Genomic DNA, 21,045 nt, shown 5'->3' with positions numbered 1-21,045 from the left:
ATTTTTAATGTTTGCAATTTAAAAAAATAAAAATATGTGATTTTATAAAGGTTGGATATAATATTAATGTAACTATCAAGAAAAAATTCAAGTTAACAAATATTAAATTCTGTAAATTATCTGAAAGTTGCATTTCATGTTCATTTTTATTACTTCTGATTTACAAAAACAGTAGGTACGTTTAATAACCAGAGAGGAAGTTTCTTCTATTTTCATTCGATCACAGATTATTTAGCAACGTTACTATAATTTCTTGTTTTCTTTCATAAATAATGTTAAGCGATGGGGAGTGAAGATCATCCCGGTCTATAGTCAATCAGTCATCGCGTACTTGACAGTAGCTTTGTTTACCTAATGGATATAGGGTACTCATAGCCTAATTTACATACGTGTTTATATTCAACGTGAACCCGAACCTGTTGTTTTAATTTTTAATATTATTCAGTGAACGTGTAATAAATTTAGATAATTTCTATTTAAATAATTCGCGCTTTTTCATAAATGTTTCTCTTAACTTACACGCAAACGCAGGAGATATTGATCTGTGTCCATGAATATACTGGGTCGCATATAAAAGGTCTGTAACTTACCACTAAACTTATATATATCCACTTGTGGTACTCAAAGAGATACCTTTTTTATGAAGAAAAACCGAAAGATTATTTTACGTATATGGAGGTTAGTAGTATGACGCGCTTAATTGTATTTGTCTTTGCTCTTTATACAGAAAGAATTTCATTGTATATTTTCGTCTAATTTGTACGAACGTTTTCTTCATTCACTTTAATAAATTGCTAGTAACTCATTTTACATTTTAATTGATATCTTTTTTAATCATACAAATCTTGTATTATAAATCTTGTGATGGGTAATCTCATGAATATTAATAAGAATTTATGATAACTAATGTTTGTTAACATAAAGGGAGCTATATATATGTATGTATGTATCCCTGTATGTTTTTTATTTTGAACTTATTTCATTAATTATTATATATTACGTTTGTTATCAAATGTACTTAATAAATTTGAATAAAAATTATTTACTACGTTTTAAATGTTCCTTTACATATTCAATAATTTTTGAAAACAATAAATAAGTAAGCAGTGGCAATTCATAGAATTAAATATAGAAAATCGTATTTATATAAACATCTGACACCAAGAAAAAATTTGTTTTACGAAATAATTTTTAATAATCTGCTATAAATTGTAGTAATTTGAAGATATTAGAACATTGTAATTTTTTAAACTGCATAATTGTATACTTTCATATAAATTTTATTTGTAAATTTTATAACAAAACAAAACCAAATATTAAATCTCATGTTACTTACAAATCACTAATATTTGTAATTAATACGTGTAATATACAGTTTTACTTAATCTCTATTAAAATGAAACATATACTTATACGTACGTATACGTTTACGAAAGCACGGCACAACGCACAACAATATTTCATCATGCAAGTTTGTTCCTAATTCGTTTTTGAAACGTTTTATATTTGTGTTATGCACGAAATGGAAATGAAAAGGGTTATTTCAAATTTATTGCAAACTAGAAGATTTCATATTGGTTAAAAATTTATATTTATTATCGTCACTTACAATTATAATTCGAAATTTTTAATAATTTAGTATCTATTATTTTTGAAAATACATTAAAAAATATATCATGTGCCATCACAAAAACTAGTATTTTAAAATATTGGAATCAAAATTTTTACATTTAAATTCATGAATACAGAAATTATTATGACAAAATTATAAACCAATATTCACCTTCATATTTTCAAAGTAGATCAAACCAGATCAAGTTTATGCTGATAACTTAAATTAACATAATACCCAAATATAAAATGTGACAAAACAAACATTGTTAACTTAAGTATATTCAATAGAATTATTTTCATTCTTAAAAATGGCTATATCAAAATACATTGATTTATGTCACTTTGTTAATATCAAATTTAGATGAAATAAATCCAAGACATTTTAATTGAGCATTCGTAGAATGCAGTATCTTTGATAGAACGGGTAATTATTAATGACAGAAACCCGATGATCCCATTCACGCCAAAAATTAATTTAAAAATAGAGGAATGAGAAAAGAAAAGGACAGAAGCGCGCAGCATCAATAACGCGCAGGCTTCGTTCTTCCAGCATCAACGGGGACAATCTCCATATCAGTAATTCAGTACCGAACATTTTGCACGGTGCAAGGTGGAAGGTGGAAGTCAGCGGGTTGCAACGTGCTGCAGGATTGTTACGCATATACTGTATTTACTTTCGTTCTTCGTTTTCCCTCGTTTCTTCCGCTGTTGTGTTTCTTTTGTTTTACATATATGTCAGTGTGTGCATCTGTATGTATCACGTTGCCCAAAGGACTACACAACAGCGTTTATCGTAGCTTCGTAGGGGATAAACTTTAACACGATCTTCTGTTGTTTGCCTTCTTAATTCAACAGAAGCATCAGGATATCGATCTCCTTCTCCGATGGCAGATCACGATAACATTTACGACGACGAGGTAATTAAATCGATTTACTTGCGTTTCCTGTGAAGTTTTCGGTTTTCCTTTCATCCACTTTGTTTTAAGAGGACGTGGAAATTATGAAGCTCCTTGATGTTGGTAAACTTTGCGTGTAAATGCTTTGCTAGAATGAGATATACTATTATAATTATATGACATAAAAAGTGTTTGAAGGATGGAAGTTTGTCCTCATGTTGGATGGTTTTCTTAAACATTAATCATTTCTTTAAAATGGTAATACTTATATATGAAGCTTTTTGAGAGATATACGTTTTTTATAATGCACGTTCTTTCTTCTTTAATGTTAATAAATGTGTCTCGAACATTTAGATAAAAAATTTTAATAGAAGAATACTTTTTATGCCTTACGCGAAGAGATATGTTTTACTAGCGCTATATTGAAAATTAGAGCAAGAATCTATTGATCGTAATTTTGAAATTTTGTTTTTATAAAAACTGTAACTTAAGTATGTCGGTTTTTTATTATAAATGTATTCGTACTGCTATATTTTTTAATAATACTGTATGCATCTAACATTTTATTTGAAGAAATTATTCCTTCTTGACGACTTTGTATAGAAGTGATATATAGAGTAAGGTGAATATAAATTGCTAACATATTCATTTGTAACAAGAGAGAAATTGTTATATTTAAGATCTTTAATTATAACAAATTACTGTCAGATATTTATTATATATTATCTACATATTAGTATTAGTTATATATTAGTGTCTCGAGATTAAGTGAGAGTCGTGACGGAAATATATAATAATTGTAATCAAAGAAATTGAATGTTCTATTTCCTTTTAAAAGCTGTATATTGAGAAAAATATCATAATACGTGTTAAAAAAAATAATTTTTTGGAACATAAATGAATAAATTATTATTTTTAGCTACTAGTATTATTTTTATCCAACAGTTTTTGAGCTCTTTCATTCCATTTATATCTAAAAATGAATTACTATTTTTATACTGCTATTAGATACCGCGATGGATACACAAGTAGGGATTACTGTATGTTTCTTATGAATCGTAATACGATTTTTGTAATGATCGATATATTTTTTACAACTAGATAAAAAGATTTTAATCAAATATGTAATTTTTATTATTTCATCCAATCCTCTTTATTCAACTTTTGTTTTATTATCAATACTATTTTAACTCTCTCTCTCTCTCTCTCTCTCTCTCTTTCTCTGTCTTTTTTGTTTTTTAAAAATATTTTTTCTAAATTGTATGTTTAGGAACTTGCTTTCGAAATAAAAATTATTATTTAATGCAATTTAATATCAATTACGTATATTTTTAATAAGCTTGATAATTTTATTAAATATAATTGCTTCATAGCATGACGCTGGCAACACAATGAACAATACATTAATATATGAAATTCTATAGTTTTGTTTTTATATAAAAATGAGAATTTAAAAACAGTCACTCTTAAGTTCCAAAATCAATAATTACCTTCTCCATAAATGTCTGTAAAAAGTTAACATTGACCTACTGATACACATAATCTAAAATTAATTACATTAATCAATTAATTAATTATACAATTACTCTCTTCCTTAGTTACATACATACATATATTATATAGCAATTTATTACTATTGCAAAGATATTTATATATAACTTATATTTTAATAAATTTGTTATATTACAATTTGTCATGTATCGCAGAAATTTATTTACTTTGCTTGCTATAAAATCGCTATTTTTTTCGTAATTTTCTAAATCGAATGGAACAATGTAATACTTTTATCTTTGATATTTTTTAAGGATTTTTTATTATCTTATATTTTAAATAAATTAGTTAATAAATTTTTCTATGTACATAGTATTATACAATTATTTGGCATTGGCGTTAGTGAGTACCTTTGTGATAGGAGCTTGTATCAGCGAATCCAAATCAAAGGAATTGGCGTGGCATTTTGATAGCTCTTCTTGTGATCGTTGCGGTCCTGACTTTAATTGTGACATCGGTTGCCTTATTAACACCGCCAGATGAGGGTCCCAGGGTACGAGGTGCTAGAATAAGACTTTCTGAGGTAAACATTTGTACTTTTGACTCTAATATTCTAGCTTTAAAATTATTTCTTTATCGTCATCTTAAAAGTATCAATTTTAATTGAAAGCATCAATTCTCTGTAAACATAGAACAAAAGATTTATCTTCTTTATCCTCTATTAATATTATTAATGCGATACTATTAAGAGTTCTTCAATTTTATTCATTCTTTCTTATTAATAAGTCTCTTTATTGCTATTTCATATGCTGTTTCTTAATATTCATGAATATTCTTTAAACAAGCATAAAATATTCTCTAGCACCTTGTTCTACATCCATAATACTACAAATCATTAGATTTTTGACGATGTTTAACATTTGATATGAAGATTAAGCAACAATTTGTTTCAAAAACCTCTTCAATTAGTAGACGTAATCCATCACCATTTATTTCATACTTACATTTGAATTTAATTTCAAAATTTAACAATCGGAAAGAAAAAGCTTTGACTTCAGATTTAAATGGCTTCGTTTGTATTTTGAAAATATTCTTTCAATAAAATACTTCTTAGATCAATGATTAAATAAAAAATTTGACTCTTTAGCAAATTTAATTCGATTCGATTTTTTAGCAAATTCAAACGAATACTCTCCTAATTATTGTATTAATAAAAAGAGTGTTATGTAATAATTAATAATAAATAAATAGTTAAAAATTATGTTAATATAAAATAAATATTTTGTAGGTACTCTCTGGAGAATTAACACCTCTCTTCTTCAATGGATCATGGGTAAGCGGGCAGCACATTTGCTATCGAGATGTATGGGGTGGAATTTCGCTATTACACGTTTCCCCAAAAAACATCACTTCCCGCAGTTTAATGTCCAATGAGACTTTTGTAAGTTTAAGTTACTTAAATATTTCAATTAATTTTATGTGTTTTTAATTTGATAAGATAATGTAATATAAAACAAAGTATTAAACTCAACAGGTACGTATATAATTTTTCTATATATAGACGAAGAAATTGTGTTTGTTAGAAAATATTTGTATATTTACACTTAGGCTTTCTAGCAAAACAGAACATTAAGAGGTATTTTGCATACAGAGGAGACTGAATCCCGCCAAGTTCTCATTGTCACCGGATCGTAATTATTTACTCCTTGCGTACAATGTGAAGAAACTGTTCCGATACTCGTATTTAGCACAATATAAAATTTATGACGTAAATACAGGGTTAGTAAATATGACTTAGATGATAATTTTAATTTATAATAATCAAGAATCTTGCGAAAATACAATAAAGTTCCAGTTGTATATATTCTTGTAAATTCTTCAATTATTAAATAAACGTAAATTTTATTCAAACTCAATTCGATATATTATGTAATATATAGTGCTAAAATTTCGACTTTAATATACTCTTTACTGCAGAAATAAAAATTAATTCATGTCTAAATATCTACACAAATATAAAAATCATTTTGTCAATTGAAAATTACTTAAAGAATTGGGATTTTATTGGAACTTTTAATTAGTAATGTTTATTAATTAACATTAGACATTAGTCACTTTATTGTTACAGAGAAATTATACCATTGACTCCACATCCTGAGAAGGATATCCACCCTTACCTTTTGTTGGCACAATGGACTCCACGTGATCATGGTTTAGTTATGGTTCAGGATTATGATATTTATTATATAACAAGCCCTAAGAGTAATACAGGATATCGTGTTACTGATACAGCAGTTCCTGGTATTTTGTCAAATGGATTGCCTGACTGGCTATATGAAGGTAATTTAATTTACATTTTTGAGGAGAATGTTTGATAAATCATTTTATACGCATAAATATTTATACATATGTTTGTAGAAGAGATTTTACATCGTGCAGAAGCAATTTGGATGTCATCAGATGGCCATATGATGCTGTATGCCTCCTTCAATGATTCACTTGTTGACGAAATGCATATATCTTGGTTTGGGGAAGGATACAAAGCTTTGTATCCTCATATACGATCTTTGCGTTATCCTAAGGTAATTTTATTTTCATTTATTGTTTTGAATTAATTATTATAATTTTGTTTTCCCATGATATCAATTTACCGCAAAGTAAAATATTCTAATATGATTGAAATATTTCATACATGATTGTATAGCCAGGAACACCAAATCCTATGGTACGACTCTATGTAGCAGACTTGGCAGATCCAAAGAACATTCATACGAAGGTAGTGAAACCGCCACCTATCATCGAGCATGTGTGAGTTTACTTACAAAGTTTGGAGTATGGAGTGCTTGAACAAATTTTCTCTTATTAATTTTTCCTCATTAGGTGTAATTATTCGTCTTAACAAAAAAAAAAAAAAAAAAGAATGAACAAAATTCAAAATGTCTTGAATAGAGATTTGAATAGAGATTGTTGTTTTTTACAAGAAACATTTAGATGTTTCTGTGGTGACACTCCCAAGGTACTTCAAAAAAGGAAGCATATTCTTTCGGCAAGATACTTTAAGATATACATGAGGAGTAGTTTCTTGGTTTAAAATGAGCTGGCTTTTAAGAATACTTTTTAGTTTAAAATAAACTTGAGTAGGAAAATCTCTGCTTTATTTCTTAAAGTAAAATGTTTTTGATCTAATATTTGTGTAGCAAATTTCACGATTTCTACGACAAACAAATGTTTTTTGTACCATTTTGTAAAATATTAGCATTGATGCGTTTTCTTTTAGTTAAACTAAAAAGCATTAAAAATATTATGCATTTAATTTTAAAATAATTTTAAATAATAATAATAAACGAGCGTTAACAGAATTTACATCATTTTGTACCAAGACATGATTCATAAAATTTTGTTGAACATGTAAACATTTTTAAATTATTATTTTATTCATATACTTTTATTCATATATGGATTTTTTACACATTTATCATATAGTATTTATATACATTTGTAAGTGTTTTTGTGTGTGCCTATTATAATTAATAATTTAAATATTTGGAAAGTTCTTGAAGAATTAATTTTCATAGAGTTAATCTTAGAAATCATCTCATTTTAATCCCGCTAATGTGATATATGTAGAAAATATTTTGAGTTTTAGCACATAAATGATTATTTAATTGAGCTTAGCAATTTTAGTTCACGAATTATTTTAGTGTGCATTATAGACATTTTTTTTTCATTTGCTTTCATTTCTTTCTGCTATCTTGGAAAATATAACATAGCTTCCTTTTTATAATTAAAAGAATATAAACAACAGGGAAATTTAGGTCATTAAAGAAACAATTCATATGTGTTTTATTATCATTAAAATAGTTAAGTTTTACTATTTTGCATAGATATAATCAGCTAATGGTAGTAATATATTAAGTTGCATTCTTATAGATTTAATTGCTATTAAATATCATGCAAATTGCTTTAATCAAACAGTCAGTAAATTAAATTAATTATGAAATATTATTATACACAATATTAGCTATAGATATTATCAATATTTATATCCATTAACAGAGAACATTACTTTACAACGGCTTCTTGGATTTCTTCAACGGAAGTCTGCATAACATGGTTGACCCGTGCACAAAATCTTTCTGTTGTGACTATTTGCAAGAGCCCATCGTGGCATTGTCAGGTACATTGCAGTTATTCCAGTTATTGTCATTTTATTTATCAAATAATTATTTCATTTATAAATCTACTTCTATCATTTCATGTAGGAAATTCAAAAGATAGCAGCTGAAGGTCGTGGTTGGGTAGATACTCCTCCAGAGTCACCTATTTTTTCAGCAAATGGCAGTAGTTACATTGCTATAAGCCCAATAAAAGATGGTCCAACTGGTTATTTCAAACATATTGTTTGGGTAAATGTTGCCCAAAAATTAGTCGTTCCACTTACTCATGGAAAATTTGAAGTTACACAAATAGTAGCATGGGATCAGCCTAATAATACCATGTAAGTAACAAATTCTATTGTTTATTAAACGTTGATTGATCATTACTATATCCAAACAATATTTTTCTTTGAATCTAATTTACTTCCTCTATATAGATACTTTATAGGTATTCCACCTATGAGACCAGGACAAAGGCATCTTTATTATGTGAGTTCATTGTTACCACACGTGGGTTCGTCTCTACATCCTGCTGTTTGTGTTACTTGTACAGCAACATCAGAAGGAAATCGAAATAAACATAGAACAGCTTCATCTGGTCATCATAGTGCTTGGTCTGACAATAATTACATACATGATCATTATGAAACACAAACAGAAAGTATACAAGATAAATATGTTGGACAGCCAAAGGAAAATGTTACAAAGAAACAGAAAGCGAAAGCATACATTACGCCAGGTAAGTATACACGTATATGCGCCTTTTAAGGAAGAATTAATGATTGACTTATATAATTACAATATTATAATATTTCTTTTATTTTCAGAATTTACCGATCAACCTTGTCAATATCACAATGCTATTTTCCCACTAGTTGGAACTGATTATTTTGTTTTGGAATGTTATGGGCCTGGTATACCCACTGTTACTTTATATAAAACTAATTTTCCTATGCCACGTCTTATCTATGTCTTACAGAATAATACATTATTACGTGTAAGTTGTAATAATTTTTATACTTTTATACTTGAAGTATAAAATAGCGAAAACACATATAAAATTAAAGATTTGTTTTAGGAACGAGTTGCTAAACTTGCACTCCCACAAATAAAAACATTTCCTGTTCAAATAAGTGGTGGATATAATGCACAAGTAAAATTGCATTTACCACCTGGACTAAGAGAAGATGAAATCACCAGATATCCATTAATTGTACAAGTGTAAGCATATTCTTCAATATTAAACTCTAACATTATTTTAGGAAGAAAGCATATGAGATCAGAAATATTTTTTTTTTAGGTATGGTGCACCAGGTTCGCAGCTAGTGACAGAAACGTTTAAAATTGATTGGAATACTTATTTGGCTAGTAGAAAAAATATGATTGTTGCACAAATTGATGGGAGAGGTAGCGGAGGCCAAGGCTATAAGTTTCTTCACGAAGTGTATTATAGACTCGGCTCTGTAGAAGTTGCTGATCAACTTGAAGTGACTGAGTAAGAAAAACTTTTTCAGAAAAAACGTTAGATTACTCAATGCTAGTATAAATAAAATTAATATTTTATCAAGTTATTCAAAATTTTTAGGTATTTGCGGGATTCATTGCATTTCGTGGATAAGCAACGAGTGGCTGTTTGGGGTTGGAGTTATGGAGGTTTCGTAGCTGCCCTTGCGTTGGCGCATCCTGGACAAGATGTCTTTGAATGTGGTATAAGTGTAGCACCTATTGTTTCATGGAAACTTCATGGTACACTATTTGAGTTCAATATTTTTGAATTCTTATTATTTTCTTAAATTTATATTAAATTATTCGTATTAATTAAGAAACTTAATTTTTATATTTAAACAGATTCAGCATATGCTGAAAGATACATGGGTTTACCAGATGTTATAGCAAATTATAAAGGATACGCCGAGTCAGATGTGTATGAGAAAGTGGAAAATTTACGAAATAAAATGTTTTATTTAGTGCATGGCACTGCAGATGATAACGTCCAATTTCAACAATCCATGGCACTTACGCATTACCTTGCAAAAAAAGACATACTTTTCCGACAACAGGTAGACATTTTTAGATGTTAACAAACGCATACGACCATTCTACGCGATGAATACATAACTTTAGATCATCCTGTTTTTTACAATATTAATTGTTTGTTTCCAGGTGTATCCAGACGTGGGTCATACATTAGCAGGAGTGAAAGGTCACCTCTACTTATCAATGGCTCAATTTTTGGATGATTGTTTCCAGAAACAAGTACCTACTGATACAAAACCTGGTCTCATCAGTGGTGGAGCTTGTCTGTAGTTGTAAATAATATGATCTAAAAATGATCTACTTGTGAAGGAAGTCTATACACAAAAATTACACCTAAATATCTCCAAATTGTGTTCCGTTTATTGATACCTTTAGGAGAAAAATATTTTCGCATTATTTTGTATATCAACTAAATATTATAAGAAAATGGTGTAAATACATAAAATTATGTTTGTTGTATTTTAAATTGGAGATCAAATCTAAATGAATGAAAGTGATAAATTCTAACATTATTAAACAGATATTAATACATTACATGTAAATATAATTTTGTTTTAAAAATGTTATAATATTTTTGTTGTGAACTTAAATAGGACTATTTGGTGTTTTCTTTATGTATGTATATCATGTAATTAGATTAATTTAAAATATTAAAAAGTTTCGTTACAGTTTTTCGATTTTATTTTACAATTATTAGTTAAAAACAATTTTTCATTGAAGATTGTGATTACCACGACTTGTGCTTTAAATAATTATAGTTTTTTTTATTTATGAGGTTCATAAAATTTTCACTTTGATTATTTAGTAATATGATGCTTTTATAATACAAGCAATAAATACAAAACTTATATTAAATATTAGCATGAGCAAAAAGAATGAAATATGAGCCAACGGTAAGTGAAAAGAAGAAAATACAAAGGCATACATTATTCATTGTAACTAAACTTTGATTAATTTTACGAGTACTAACGACTTTTATTCATTTAGATATTGATTGTTCTTCTGCTATGACGAAATCTAAAAAGATAAAGATTATTTTAAACATCACATAATTTTATCAAAGGTATGCATAGGTCATTTGCTGTAATTGCGAAACAAATATTGGAACGAGGTAAAAAGGCAATTACTTCTCCTCATTGAGTTGAACGATATGAAATTGTCAGGAACGATGAAAATTCATGAACCGGCAAGCACTCGATGTAAGGGTAACTTTTTCCTTCTTTCATTTAGATTCTTGTAGTTAATAACACGCGTGTACAAGAAATGCGAAACAACGCGTTTATTCCTCAATGCATATTTCTTAAATTTCCTATATCATAAGAAATGAACGTTTCACTCAAAGTTCATGTGATTTCTCTTACATATATAGATCTATCTTAACACGATCTATTCACTACAATAATAATCAACGTAACACTTTGTAAACAGTATTAATTAACTTCGAGGAACAATAAAGAAATTTTATAAAAATAACATTCAATTAATTGTTCTAAATAAGATATAAAAGTTAACGAAAATGGATCTTATGGCGTGATAACAATACGTACTTACATACTAATTTTACCTGAATGTAATGAGCAATTGAAAATGTTACTAACAATAAGATTAAAGTGTAATTGTGCGTCAAACTGTATTGTGCGCAAACTTTGCGTACGTGTTTCTTTAAACAGCGATATAAATAGGGAGAGATGTTTAGACGAGTGATTTTCATTTCTATCTCGTACAATAGTATAACAAAATACGTATAGATTTCTCGATGGATTTTCTAAATTATCGAGGGGGCCGTTATCGATTGGTCAGTAGTCGGAAATGGATTTGACAATCTTCTTGTTCGAACACCTGCCAAGATGTAGCAGCATGTGGTTTTTAAGATTAGTTGGTTTACTGAAACCACGGCTACAAATATGGCACCTGAATGGCCATAGTCCATTATGCACGTACATATGACTCTTAAGATCTCCCGGTGTTGGGAACGACTTGGAGCATTGTGAACACTTGTGTGGCTTCTCCTGAAACATAAACGTAAGAGCACCCTTCACTGCGAATTTATACTACGAATAAATTGAAACAAATCACTGTTTTGCGAAACAATGTAATTTCAACTTGTAAAACTTTTAGTTTCGTTCATAAGATAAAATTGTAAGTTTTACAGTAAGTTCAAAACGACATTACTTGTTGTGCTATGTACTATTACTCGTCGTTTTCAAGCGTTTGCTGGTTAATATTTATATTTAAGTTTTCTTCAAGGAAAATACTGTGAAATACGTACACTTCGATTATGAGAATCTTCGATGAGGAATATCTTAAAGAAAGTTCGATAAATATTATTGTAACCCGCATATTTTTTCTCTTTTTATTGAATACTAGCACAAAAAATAGAACATTTCTTCTATAGTACAAACTACTACCTAAATAAAGATAAGATTCTAAACTTATTTTTATTTCACCAACTCGCAAAAATATAATAAAAATCTATGAAATGTTATACCGATTTACGATGAAATGATATTATAATAGATAGAAAGAAATATAAAAGAACGGCATTGATTGCGAAGAAATTTATACAGAAATAAATGCTGTTCGTTATTGTATAAATTGGAGTTAAAGCTGTTAACTTTGAACGAATAAAGGAACTCACAACACGAATTGCTTTGCATTTGATTAAAAATCCAATTAATTTTTACCAACACGATAAATATTTAAAAGAATTAATGGGACTTGTTGTGGTCGCTAATCGAACACTTCTATCATTTTCTTTCCTAAATAAGTATTTTAATATTTAAAATCTCTTATTTCCCATCCAAGCTCACGTACTTTTTCATATACTGTTATTTTCTATATTATGGTCTTATATTTTTTTATATTTTTATACTGTCATACAAGAATCAATACAACCAAGAGATACATTTCTAAATTCACAAAAAAATTCTTCCATTAAAAATAAAAAAAGGATAGAATTTGCAAGCGTTGAAATACAAGAAAAGCAATCCGCAGATCATACTTTTCTTACGTTTATCGCAACGTCATAAGGGACAAACGAGGCTGAAAGATATCTACGGGATCACATGCTCGACAGCAGCAACTATATTTTGCCGAATATCCTATATATTCTAATAAACGGAATTCTAAAAGATGGAAATCAGTAAACTGATTTTTCCCCATACGCAAAACTACCATCGAGTGTGAAAGACAAAGTCCAAAGACACGCGTCGTATTTGTTATCCCAGTTCGATCGACTTGCCGAACGACAATAAAAGAACGCGTGGTCTTGCGAAAACACGATGAAAAGGTGGCAAGGGTAAGTGGGATGAGCGGCGGAGCACGTGAAAGAGGAAGGGAATGGAAGTCAGTAGAAACGAAGGAGAAAGATGGCAGGGGAGATAGTACACCGGCGAAGGTAGACGAGAGATAGAGGCGGAAAGCGATGTTAACATAAGATCGAAGAGAGAACCAGAAGAGTCTGCCTCCGGGTATATTCTCCGTCTCCCTAATTGGATTGCATTCCAAGCAGTAGCGAGTAATGGACCAATTACAGTAGCTGATGGCAAGAGCAACCTATATGGCTCCCGAGATATCATTACTTCGCTGGATTAGAGAAACTCATACGGGGGTTTCCGCTCTGATAAATAAAAACTCCGACCGATCTTTTACCACTCGCGCCTCGCGTTACCGCTTCGCGTACCGGTTTCCTTGCGTTTTCCCGATCACAACCAGCTTTACACCGACTGGGATAACTACGGCTAAAATGAAGATAAACTCCCTGAAGGGACTCGGTCTGCACCGATTCTCAAAGGGATCCATCTACCTTTTCTTCTTCTCTTTCATATACTTTAACTTAATTGTGTTTTCAAATGTGTGTGTGTGTTTTTTTTTTTTTTTTAGATATTTGTCACTTTGTGATAGTATCGCTCATAAATATCTGGACGCCTTAAGTAACCAGTTACCTGGCCGATTTAAGTAACGACGAGCTAGTGACAAATTGATGGATTTTGGATTTTAGCTTCCGCGATGATCGACGGGTGTCACGCTATTGGGTCTTCAGCATCGATCGTGTTACACACTTTCGTGTAAACGTTACAGCTGTAGCCTGAAAAAGTGAGTTATAACGTTGACGAAACATTAGCGCATAACACGATCGATCCTGACGAGTCAAAAGGATAGATTAATGATTTATTGTTCTCTTACGTATTGTACCCCGATCATCGTTAAAACTCCGGATGAGGAACTCTTCGAACAATATCATTGGTAAAATAGACGTTATAATTTCATTAAGGAATGAAATGTTGTTTCGCAAGGTATTTTCTATAATTATGTGATATCATTGGTTCATGGATAAAAATTAAAGACCACATTTTACATCGAACTACGATGCTACACGTTGCTAAGTTTTGACGAGTACTCCGAGTAACTAGCGAAAGAGTATCGATAGGCTATGCTCGCAATATAAGAATATTTATCTTTTTCAGTGAGAGCAGCTTGTTGGAAACTTACCTTGATGTGAGTCATACGATGATAGTAGAGGTTGGAAGAGGCCGTAAACTTCTTACCGCAAACGAGACACTGATGAGGTTTTTCACCACTGTGGATTCGCTTGTGCGTATTCAACGAGCTCGACGTTGAGAAACCCTTGTTGCACACCATACAAACATGCGGTTTCTCTCCTTCAATTTAACAACAAAATCAAATTACTTGGCCGATGTTCAACCGTCGAAAGGCTTACGTTTTTAGACACAATAGTCTGTTAGCCCTTTCGATCGAGTTACGTTAAAATATTCTTTTTTTACATAGAAATAAAAATTTCCTCACTGTCATTAGAAGTTGTAATGTAATTGTAATGTAATGTAATCGTAAATTATACCACTACTGGTCTTTAAATTTACTGCACAGTTATCGTTAATTATTCAACAAATTCTTCTCCTCGTTCTAAATCCCATTGCTTCGCGTTATTTGTTTTTCGTGCAAATAATACAACGTTCATATAGCGTTAATATCGAGTAAAATTAGAATTGTTTGCTTGAAAGGCGATCGATATTTCACTCACCTGTATGCGTTCTCATGTGACGTTTTAAAAGGGAAGGTCGGTCAAAGGATTTCCCGCAGACTTCGCACGGCAACAGAACCCTTTCTCCTCTCTTAATCGTCGTTAAAATACTGCAATCTAAATGATCCCCTGTCAAGGATAACGTCGACGACGAGGATTCTTCAGACGTAGACTCGTATTCGTCTACCTCGTAGTACGGATGTGAAATTGTCGATGACGAATGATGAGAAAGCAACGCCATGGATAAGTCTAATGGGGATTCTTAAACGAAACATCTGGTTATTAAACGCTATCTTTGAGATCTTGTTAAACGAGAGACTTAAAAGAAAAGAGACGTAGATAAAAATCTTCGATTCGAGAAAATTACAAAGTTAAATTCCAACAGAGAAAGTTATTAAACTTTTCATTTGTCAACATTCTTTTTGCTTCCAAGCGCTAAAACGCATTCCGATACGTATTTACAAAGGTTTGGAAATTTATAACAAAATCCGCTAGATAAATACAAATTTTATATATCGTTCTCTGTACTCGTGTCACTTTTGGAAAAACAAGCGATTCCGCTACTTTTCCATCAAGTCTCTCGTGTATTTATACGAGCAAAAGATTCCTACTGATTGCAAGAAACATCCTGCATCTGTATAACTATGTATCATTTTAAACAATAATGTTGTAAAAAGCCTAACTAAAACAACGTTCCTTTTCTTTCAATTCCTAAAATCGCTATCCCGAATGAATATTTTTAAAAAGTGGTATTTACGCTAAAGTAAACGTTTGAAGATATTTGTACCCCACATTTGGGTTTGATACTTAGAAGCTTTAATCGTTATGCGAATATTCCGTCGATACGTAACATAACATATAAGCCACATCAATTTTTGCACGCGTCTGCGTACCATGATACTTCATAACGTTCTAATTCCATCGAAATACAACGTTTTCTTCTCCTCTTTGGAGATACTTGCGCAATAACGAGCGTGCCTCTACTCGTCTTTACGCGAAACTTCACCCTGTCTTTGGCCTTGGTGCAATTGTACCTTATCCGATATAATAATATCCATTTTCTCGGTTTCTTTCAAGGCCAAGGATCTCCTAGCAAATATCCGTGGTCGCGACTCCAACCATCCCCCTCATGGTCACCCGTTTATCCGGCGGTTCTCCTCTTCGGTCGGCGAGCCCTCCTCTTCGGAATTGAAGGTTCGCTGGCATTGTACTGTCCTTTATATCCCCCGGTAAGCACGGGGGTCTGCGCATTTGAATCATGAGCGAACGAACGAGCACCTTGTGATCCAGCCGACAAAAATACCGGCGCATATTTGCATTTCAGATTTGTTAGCCGACTTTCTTTACCTTCTTTTTCGATTGACCCGCGATTGCGCCGATTAACGCGATTGCACCCGCTCAAGATTTCGATCACCGAACACAGCCCCACCGCTCTGCCTCTTTCGCTCGCTGGACTTTCAGAGCGATTCTTCTCGAACGCATCAACTTACGTATAAAACGAATTCGCGTGTATCGCGTTCTGATAAATTCTTCAAAGGAGCAAGGAGAATGGTCCGTAGCGTCTATGAAACGTTCTCGTGCAAAGTTTCAGAGTTTCTATCTTTCTTTTTGTAGATTTTTATAAGCTTTTTTTAGTTGTCTTTGTTAAGTGACTCTTTCGTAAGCTTCGCGTGCTTTTGACCTTTCACAAAGGTATTTTATAGTCTTGGTTTTGTTTTGCTTTAGTAATATTACGTATATCAGAGTATAGAGAGATGGAAGATGATTTGAAATGCGTTTGGGAAACGTATAAACAATGTAAATTGACGTATTTGAGAGGTTGTCTCCGTGTCGATTCTTTGTATTATTTCAAGCTAAAAGTCTTCAGAGACTCACCATCTAAAATGGAGTCAATGGTGCATCTGTACAGAGCAGACCTCGAACACATGTCGTGCGATATAAAGACGAAATCTTGTTCTGCCGTAGGAAGAAACCAAGCCACTAATTCTGTATCCGGTTGGACATCTTTTATTACTTCAAAGATTGGATCCCCTGAATTGCATAAACGAACAGAAAGAATAAAACGAACGTTAATAATTCGCATTGATGGAAAATGAGAAGGTAGTTAATTAATAAAGGAGTGTTAATTGGATTTTATCCAAGTAAACGTATTATCCACTAAATTGTAATAACGACAAGAAATATTAAACTTTCTACGTATAAACTATACGCAATGTAGTTATTTGTATTAGCAAAAATTTCCATGAAATTAACTGTTTTCAATTTCATTCCTTGAGTTCTGACGTACAGATAATTATTCGCGGATAATTTAGTTACTTATGCACATACAGAATCGTACAGATAGATCGATGTGACTAATCTAGATTACATAATATGTCACATGTGCGTAACACTGATCTCAAATTTAGATATTCAAAGTAGTGTTAGTTTATTGAGATGATGAGAAAAGGAGAACCAAGAAAAGAAAATCAGCTGATGAAAATATCGAACGTTATTCGTTACTGTATGTCGCAGGATAGTTCGTTAAGCAGATATTTATAAATTGAAATGCAGGAAACATAATATTAATTTTGAGTGGCAGAAAACTTAGCGACATCAATAATTTGCATGGAAAATTTATCACGACTGACGTGCACGTACGCTATCATTTGCTGCATCATGTTGATTCTCATGATTTACTTAATCTTTTTTCTTCTTCTTTCGACGCATACATTAACTTACCTTTCACTTTGGTACCGATTAAGTTTACTTGTTCGTCGTAAGACTGAACTATACGGAGGAATCTTATCCAATTGCACTGGCGCTTGTTAAGGCTGTAATTCGAAAAGAAGACTTCATCGTAGCAGCCGTATTCGCGTCTGATCTGAAACAAATCGCAGTTATGAGAAACTTGGGTTAAAAAAACCGCATGGGTTGCATTAACTGTAATTGCTATCTGTAATACGTACTTAGCACAGCGTGATCTTCTTACGTTTAAAAAGAAAAAAAGAAAATCGAGTTAAGGTAACGAGTTTCTCCTTTTTAACTTAAGTAGCTTTTCTTGATAGAGAGAAAATCATTTTTCGGTATGAAGAGGAATGAATTAAGAAATAGAAAATATTCAATTAATGGATATACTACTTTTGAAAAAGCAATTTGTAATTATGAAGCTACCATTTGAAATCAAATGTATTTAAATTTAATAGAAAATAAAAATATAAATTATAAAAATTATAAAAGGATTATGTCCCGTAATTAAAAATGTTAATTTCCTTGTTTCAACATATATATTCAGATTTATACCTTAATAACTTGTAGAAATATTTATTATTAAGTAAACATAATGCAAATTAATTTCATGTCTGAATGAATAATAACGATCAGGCGAGTTTCAGGATCTACGATATTACTGTACCTGTAATATTTCGTAATATTAGCTAGTTGGATGGATAAAAGTTAATAACTATTTAACATTATTCATATTTATTAATACTCAATTACGTATTTTGATATTTATCGTGGCTGCTTATAGTTAGTCTCTTCGTTTTCTATTATTTAAAATCGATCAGCACGTCGCATTATCATTAAGCTACAGAAATTCTACCGATATACCGTATTAAAACTACTGAGAAAATTGTATATAAATGTTGATTGAGCAATTAAAAAACACTTTAATGTTATTTTAACTACTATGTTTATATTTTCAATACCGTATGCAAATAAGTTATTCTGATGTCTTGTAATTTAAATATAATCGAACACCGATGTAACATATTCGCATTACGTATAATAAATCCTAATTCTAAGACGTTTCAGACTTACATGCTTCAACTCTTTAAAGCAATTTAGTTACTTTCGTTTATAATCGATACTTAAACTCCCATTTAAATGGAAATTTTAATTCGTAGCTTAATTTATTCGATAAAGGAAGGAGTTTCAAATTTGAAGTTACGACCTGTACTGTTTCTCGTGTTTCTCCGAACGAATTAATTTTGAAATTCATACGAGGGTGCAATTCGTGGAATCCTTATCTTAGATATCTAATAACCAGAAGGCAAGTCCGTGATTAAGAAAATTATAAAGTGAAATCGAATTAAAATGACGATACGACGACTAATACTCGATAGACTAACTTATACTTAAAACTTTTTGTATTTCTTCTACACTATATTTATGAAATATATTTGAGTTTCTATAAGACATACTTATGCTTGACGAAACCAGAATCTATTCGTTATTAAATGTTATAGCGCAAGCCTTTAGTTCCACTTGGATCTCATAAGCGAAAGATCTCAGATGGCGATCTCTTTACACAATAAGACGTAGAAAGAAGCGGTCGTTTAGAATTATTATTCACATACCTCTAGCCATTATACCCTATTATCTTACGTTCACACTCTTCCATAAGTTTAACGCACGAAAATGTTTTTGCGACTATTCTAACTCGATACCTGTATAATATCGGAACCATCTCCAACTGTAAGCTGTGTTCCATCGATATTCTAAACAACTTACGATGCTGAAGAAATACTCAAACTTTTAATCAAATTTTTGGCTTGCACGCGAAAACCAGCATTACCTCGCTCCTTACAGTCTGAGTCACACCCGACATTTTATCTCGGCTGATTTACATTCAATATCACGTTTCATCATTTATCCGTCGATATATTTCTATTGACGCTAGAATCATCAATTTGCGGAATGTGAATACAGTATAGTCCCTAGAATTAACATAGCTGTGTTATAATTTCTATAGCGTTTAAATATAATTCCAAGTGTTGAAATATAATCCTTGTTGTTTAAATTGTACGCCGAATTACAATTAAAGCGATACTTTCAGCTTTTCTCCCGATAAGAGTCAACTAATTCTATTTCTTATCTTCTATTGTATTCTTTGATTCTATTAAAATTGCTTGCATATCGTTGATAATTACAAAGAGAAACGTTTGAGAGGTCAGACAAAACTGTGGTGCAAAGAGTAAGGTTTTTGTCGTCGATGGAAAGAAACGAGCTCGATACAGGACCGAAATAGATTAACGGCTAAGATCAATCGCAAGAATCCGAACAACGAAAGTTGGAAAAATCTTACGACGAAACACGTTACTTACATCGTTGTCATCGAGAAGGGAGTAAAGGTCAATCTTGTCGAATCGAATGGAGCCCTGAAAGGGGTAGATCAACGTCCCTGCCGGAATAAGCACGTTCGACCATACGGATATCCTGACGTCCGTAACTAAACCGCCTGAATCATTCTTGAAGAGGCCCTTGTAGTTCGATCGATCATTCGCTAGTGCCAAGGAAAATTCTTTGGGTATGAGAACGCAGGTTTCCATAACAAAGGGCCCGCAAAGGGTAGCTTGGGGAAAATCACAGCTACCGTTGTCTCCACTGTTGTAAACACTTTTTCCCACACAACGACAAGATCCTCGATTCTTTCTTTTTTATCGAACGTTCGTTACCAGACGATCGTGCAAAATGATCAAACGTCGATGTCCTTTTCTCGTTTTCTTTTGACAGTCTCCGCCAGAAATGTGGTTTTCGGCAAGAGAAATGGTAACTCGAGATCGATGGAAGAGGGTGGCGAAAGCAACGTTCTGAATTCGAGGGGAACGATGTTAATTATTTTCGTCAAAAGCCACCACGACGTTGAAACGCACTCGAATCGTTTTTTTTTTTAATACAAGTACAGAGAGACACTGTGTGTGGAGCGCACTCGAAACTGTCCCGTGTTCCCCGGTCGTACGTCGTTTTCGTGTCCGCTCCCGACTTAGATCTAAATGAGGAACACGATCGATCGATATACCCTGCGGGCGGGGGGATCGAGCAATTT

General features: G+C 31.6%; 2 protein-coding genes across 10 annotated transcripts; one reads left to right on the top strand and one right to left on the bottom strand.

Annotated features, from left to right (window-relative positions):
* The first annotated feature begins 391 nt into the window (after positions 1-391).
* Dpp10 (Dipeptidyl peptidase 10) lies at positions 392-10,861 on the top strand. 9 transcript variants are annotated; one of them, XM_069126965.1, is made up of 17 exons: positions 2,184-2,280; positions 2,470-2,531; positions 4,426-4,584; positions 5,290-5,442; positions 5,653-5,780; positions 6,130-6,341; positions 6,420-6,583; positions 6,706-6,809; positions 8,058-8,178; positions 8,264-8,499; positions 8,596-8,897; positions 8,986-9,155; positions 9,237-9,379; positions 9,459-9,653; positions 9,744-9,904; positions 10,007-10,218; positions 10,322-10,861. In XM_069126965.1, the coding sequence occupies exons 2-17, from the start codon at positions 2,499-2,501 to the stop codon at positions 10,463-10,465; spliced, it is 2,637 nt and encodes an 878-aa protein (XP_068983066.1). In that variant the 5' UTR covers positions 2,184-2,280; positions 2,470-2,498; the 3' UTR covers positions 10,466-10,861. The 9 variants fall into 9 exon arrangements, with proteins under 9 accessions (XP_068983068.1, XP_068983067.1, XP_068983065.1 ...); XM_069126962.1 differs by having other exon boundaries at positions 4,423-4,584; XM_069126967.1 differs by lacking the exons at positions 2,184-2,280; positions 2,470-2,531 and adding an exon at positions 392-678.
* A 1,113-nt stretch (positions 10,862-11,974) lies between these two features.
* On the bottom strand, positions 11,975-20,999 carry LOC138186783 (uncharacterized). Its single transcript, XM_069126969.1, has 6 exons — positions 20,324-20,999; positions 17,958-18,099; positions 17,112-17,267; positions 15,237-15,497; positions 14,687-14,856; positions 11,975-12,204 (listed from the first exon to the last, which is right to left on the bottom strand). The coding sequence occupies exons 1-6, from the start codon at positions 20,546-20,548 to the stop codon at positions 11,992-11,994; spliced, it is 1,167 nt and encodes a 388-aa protein (XP_068983070.1). The 5' UTR covers positions 20,549-20,999; the 3' UTR covers positions 11,975-11,991.
* Between the last annotated feature and the right edge of the window lie 46 nt (positions 21,000-21,045).

This window comes from Bombus flavifrons, chromosome 14 (assembly GCF_040668555.2).
Source record: "Bombus flavifrons isolate JBK064 chromosome 14, iyBomFlav1_principal, whole genome shotgun sequence".
NCBI classification, from domain to species: Eukaryota; Metazoa; Arthropoda; class Insecta; order Hymenoptera; family Apidae; genus Bombus; species Bombus flavifrons.
Note: the sequence above shows the minus strand (reverse complement) of the source record. Positions and strands in the feature narration are given on the sequence as shown.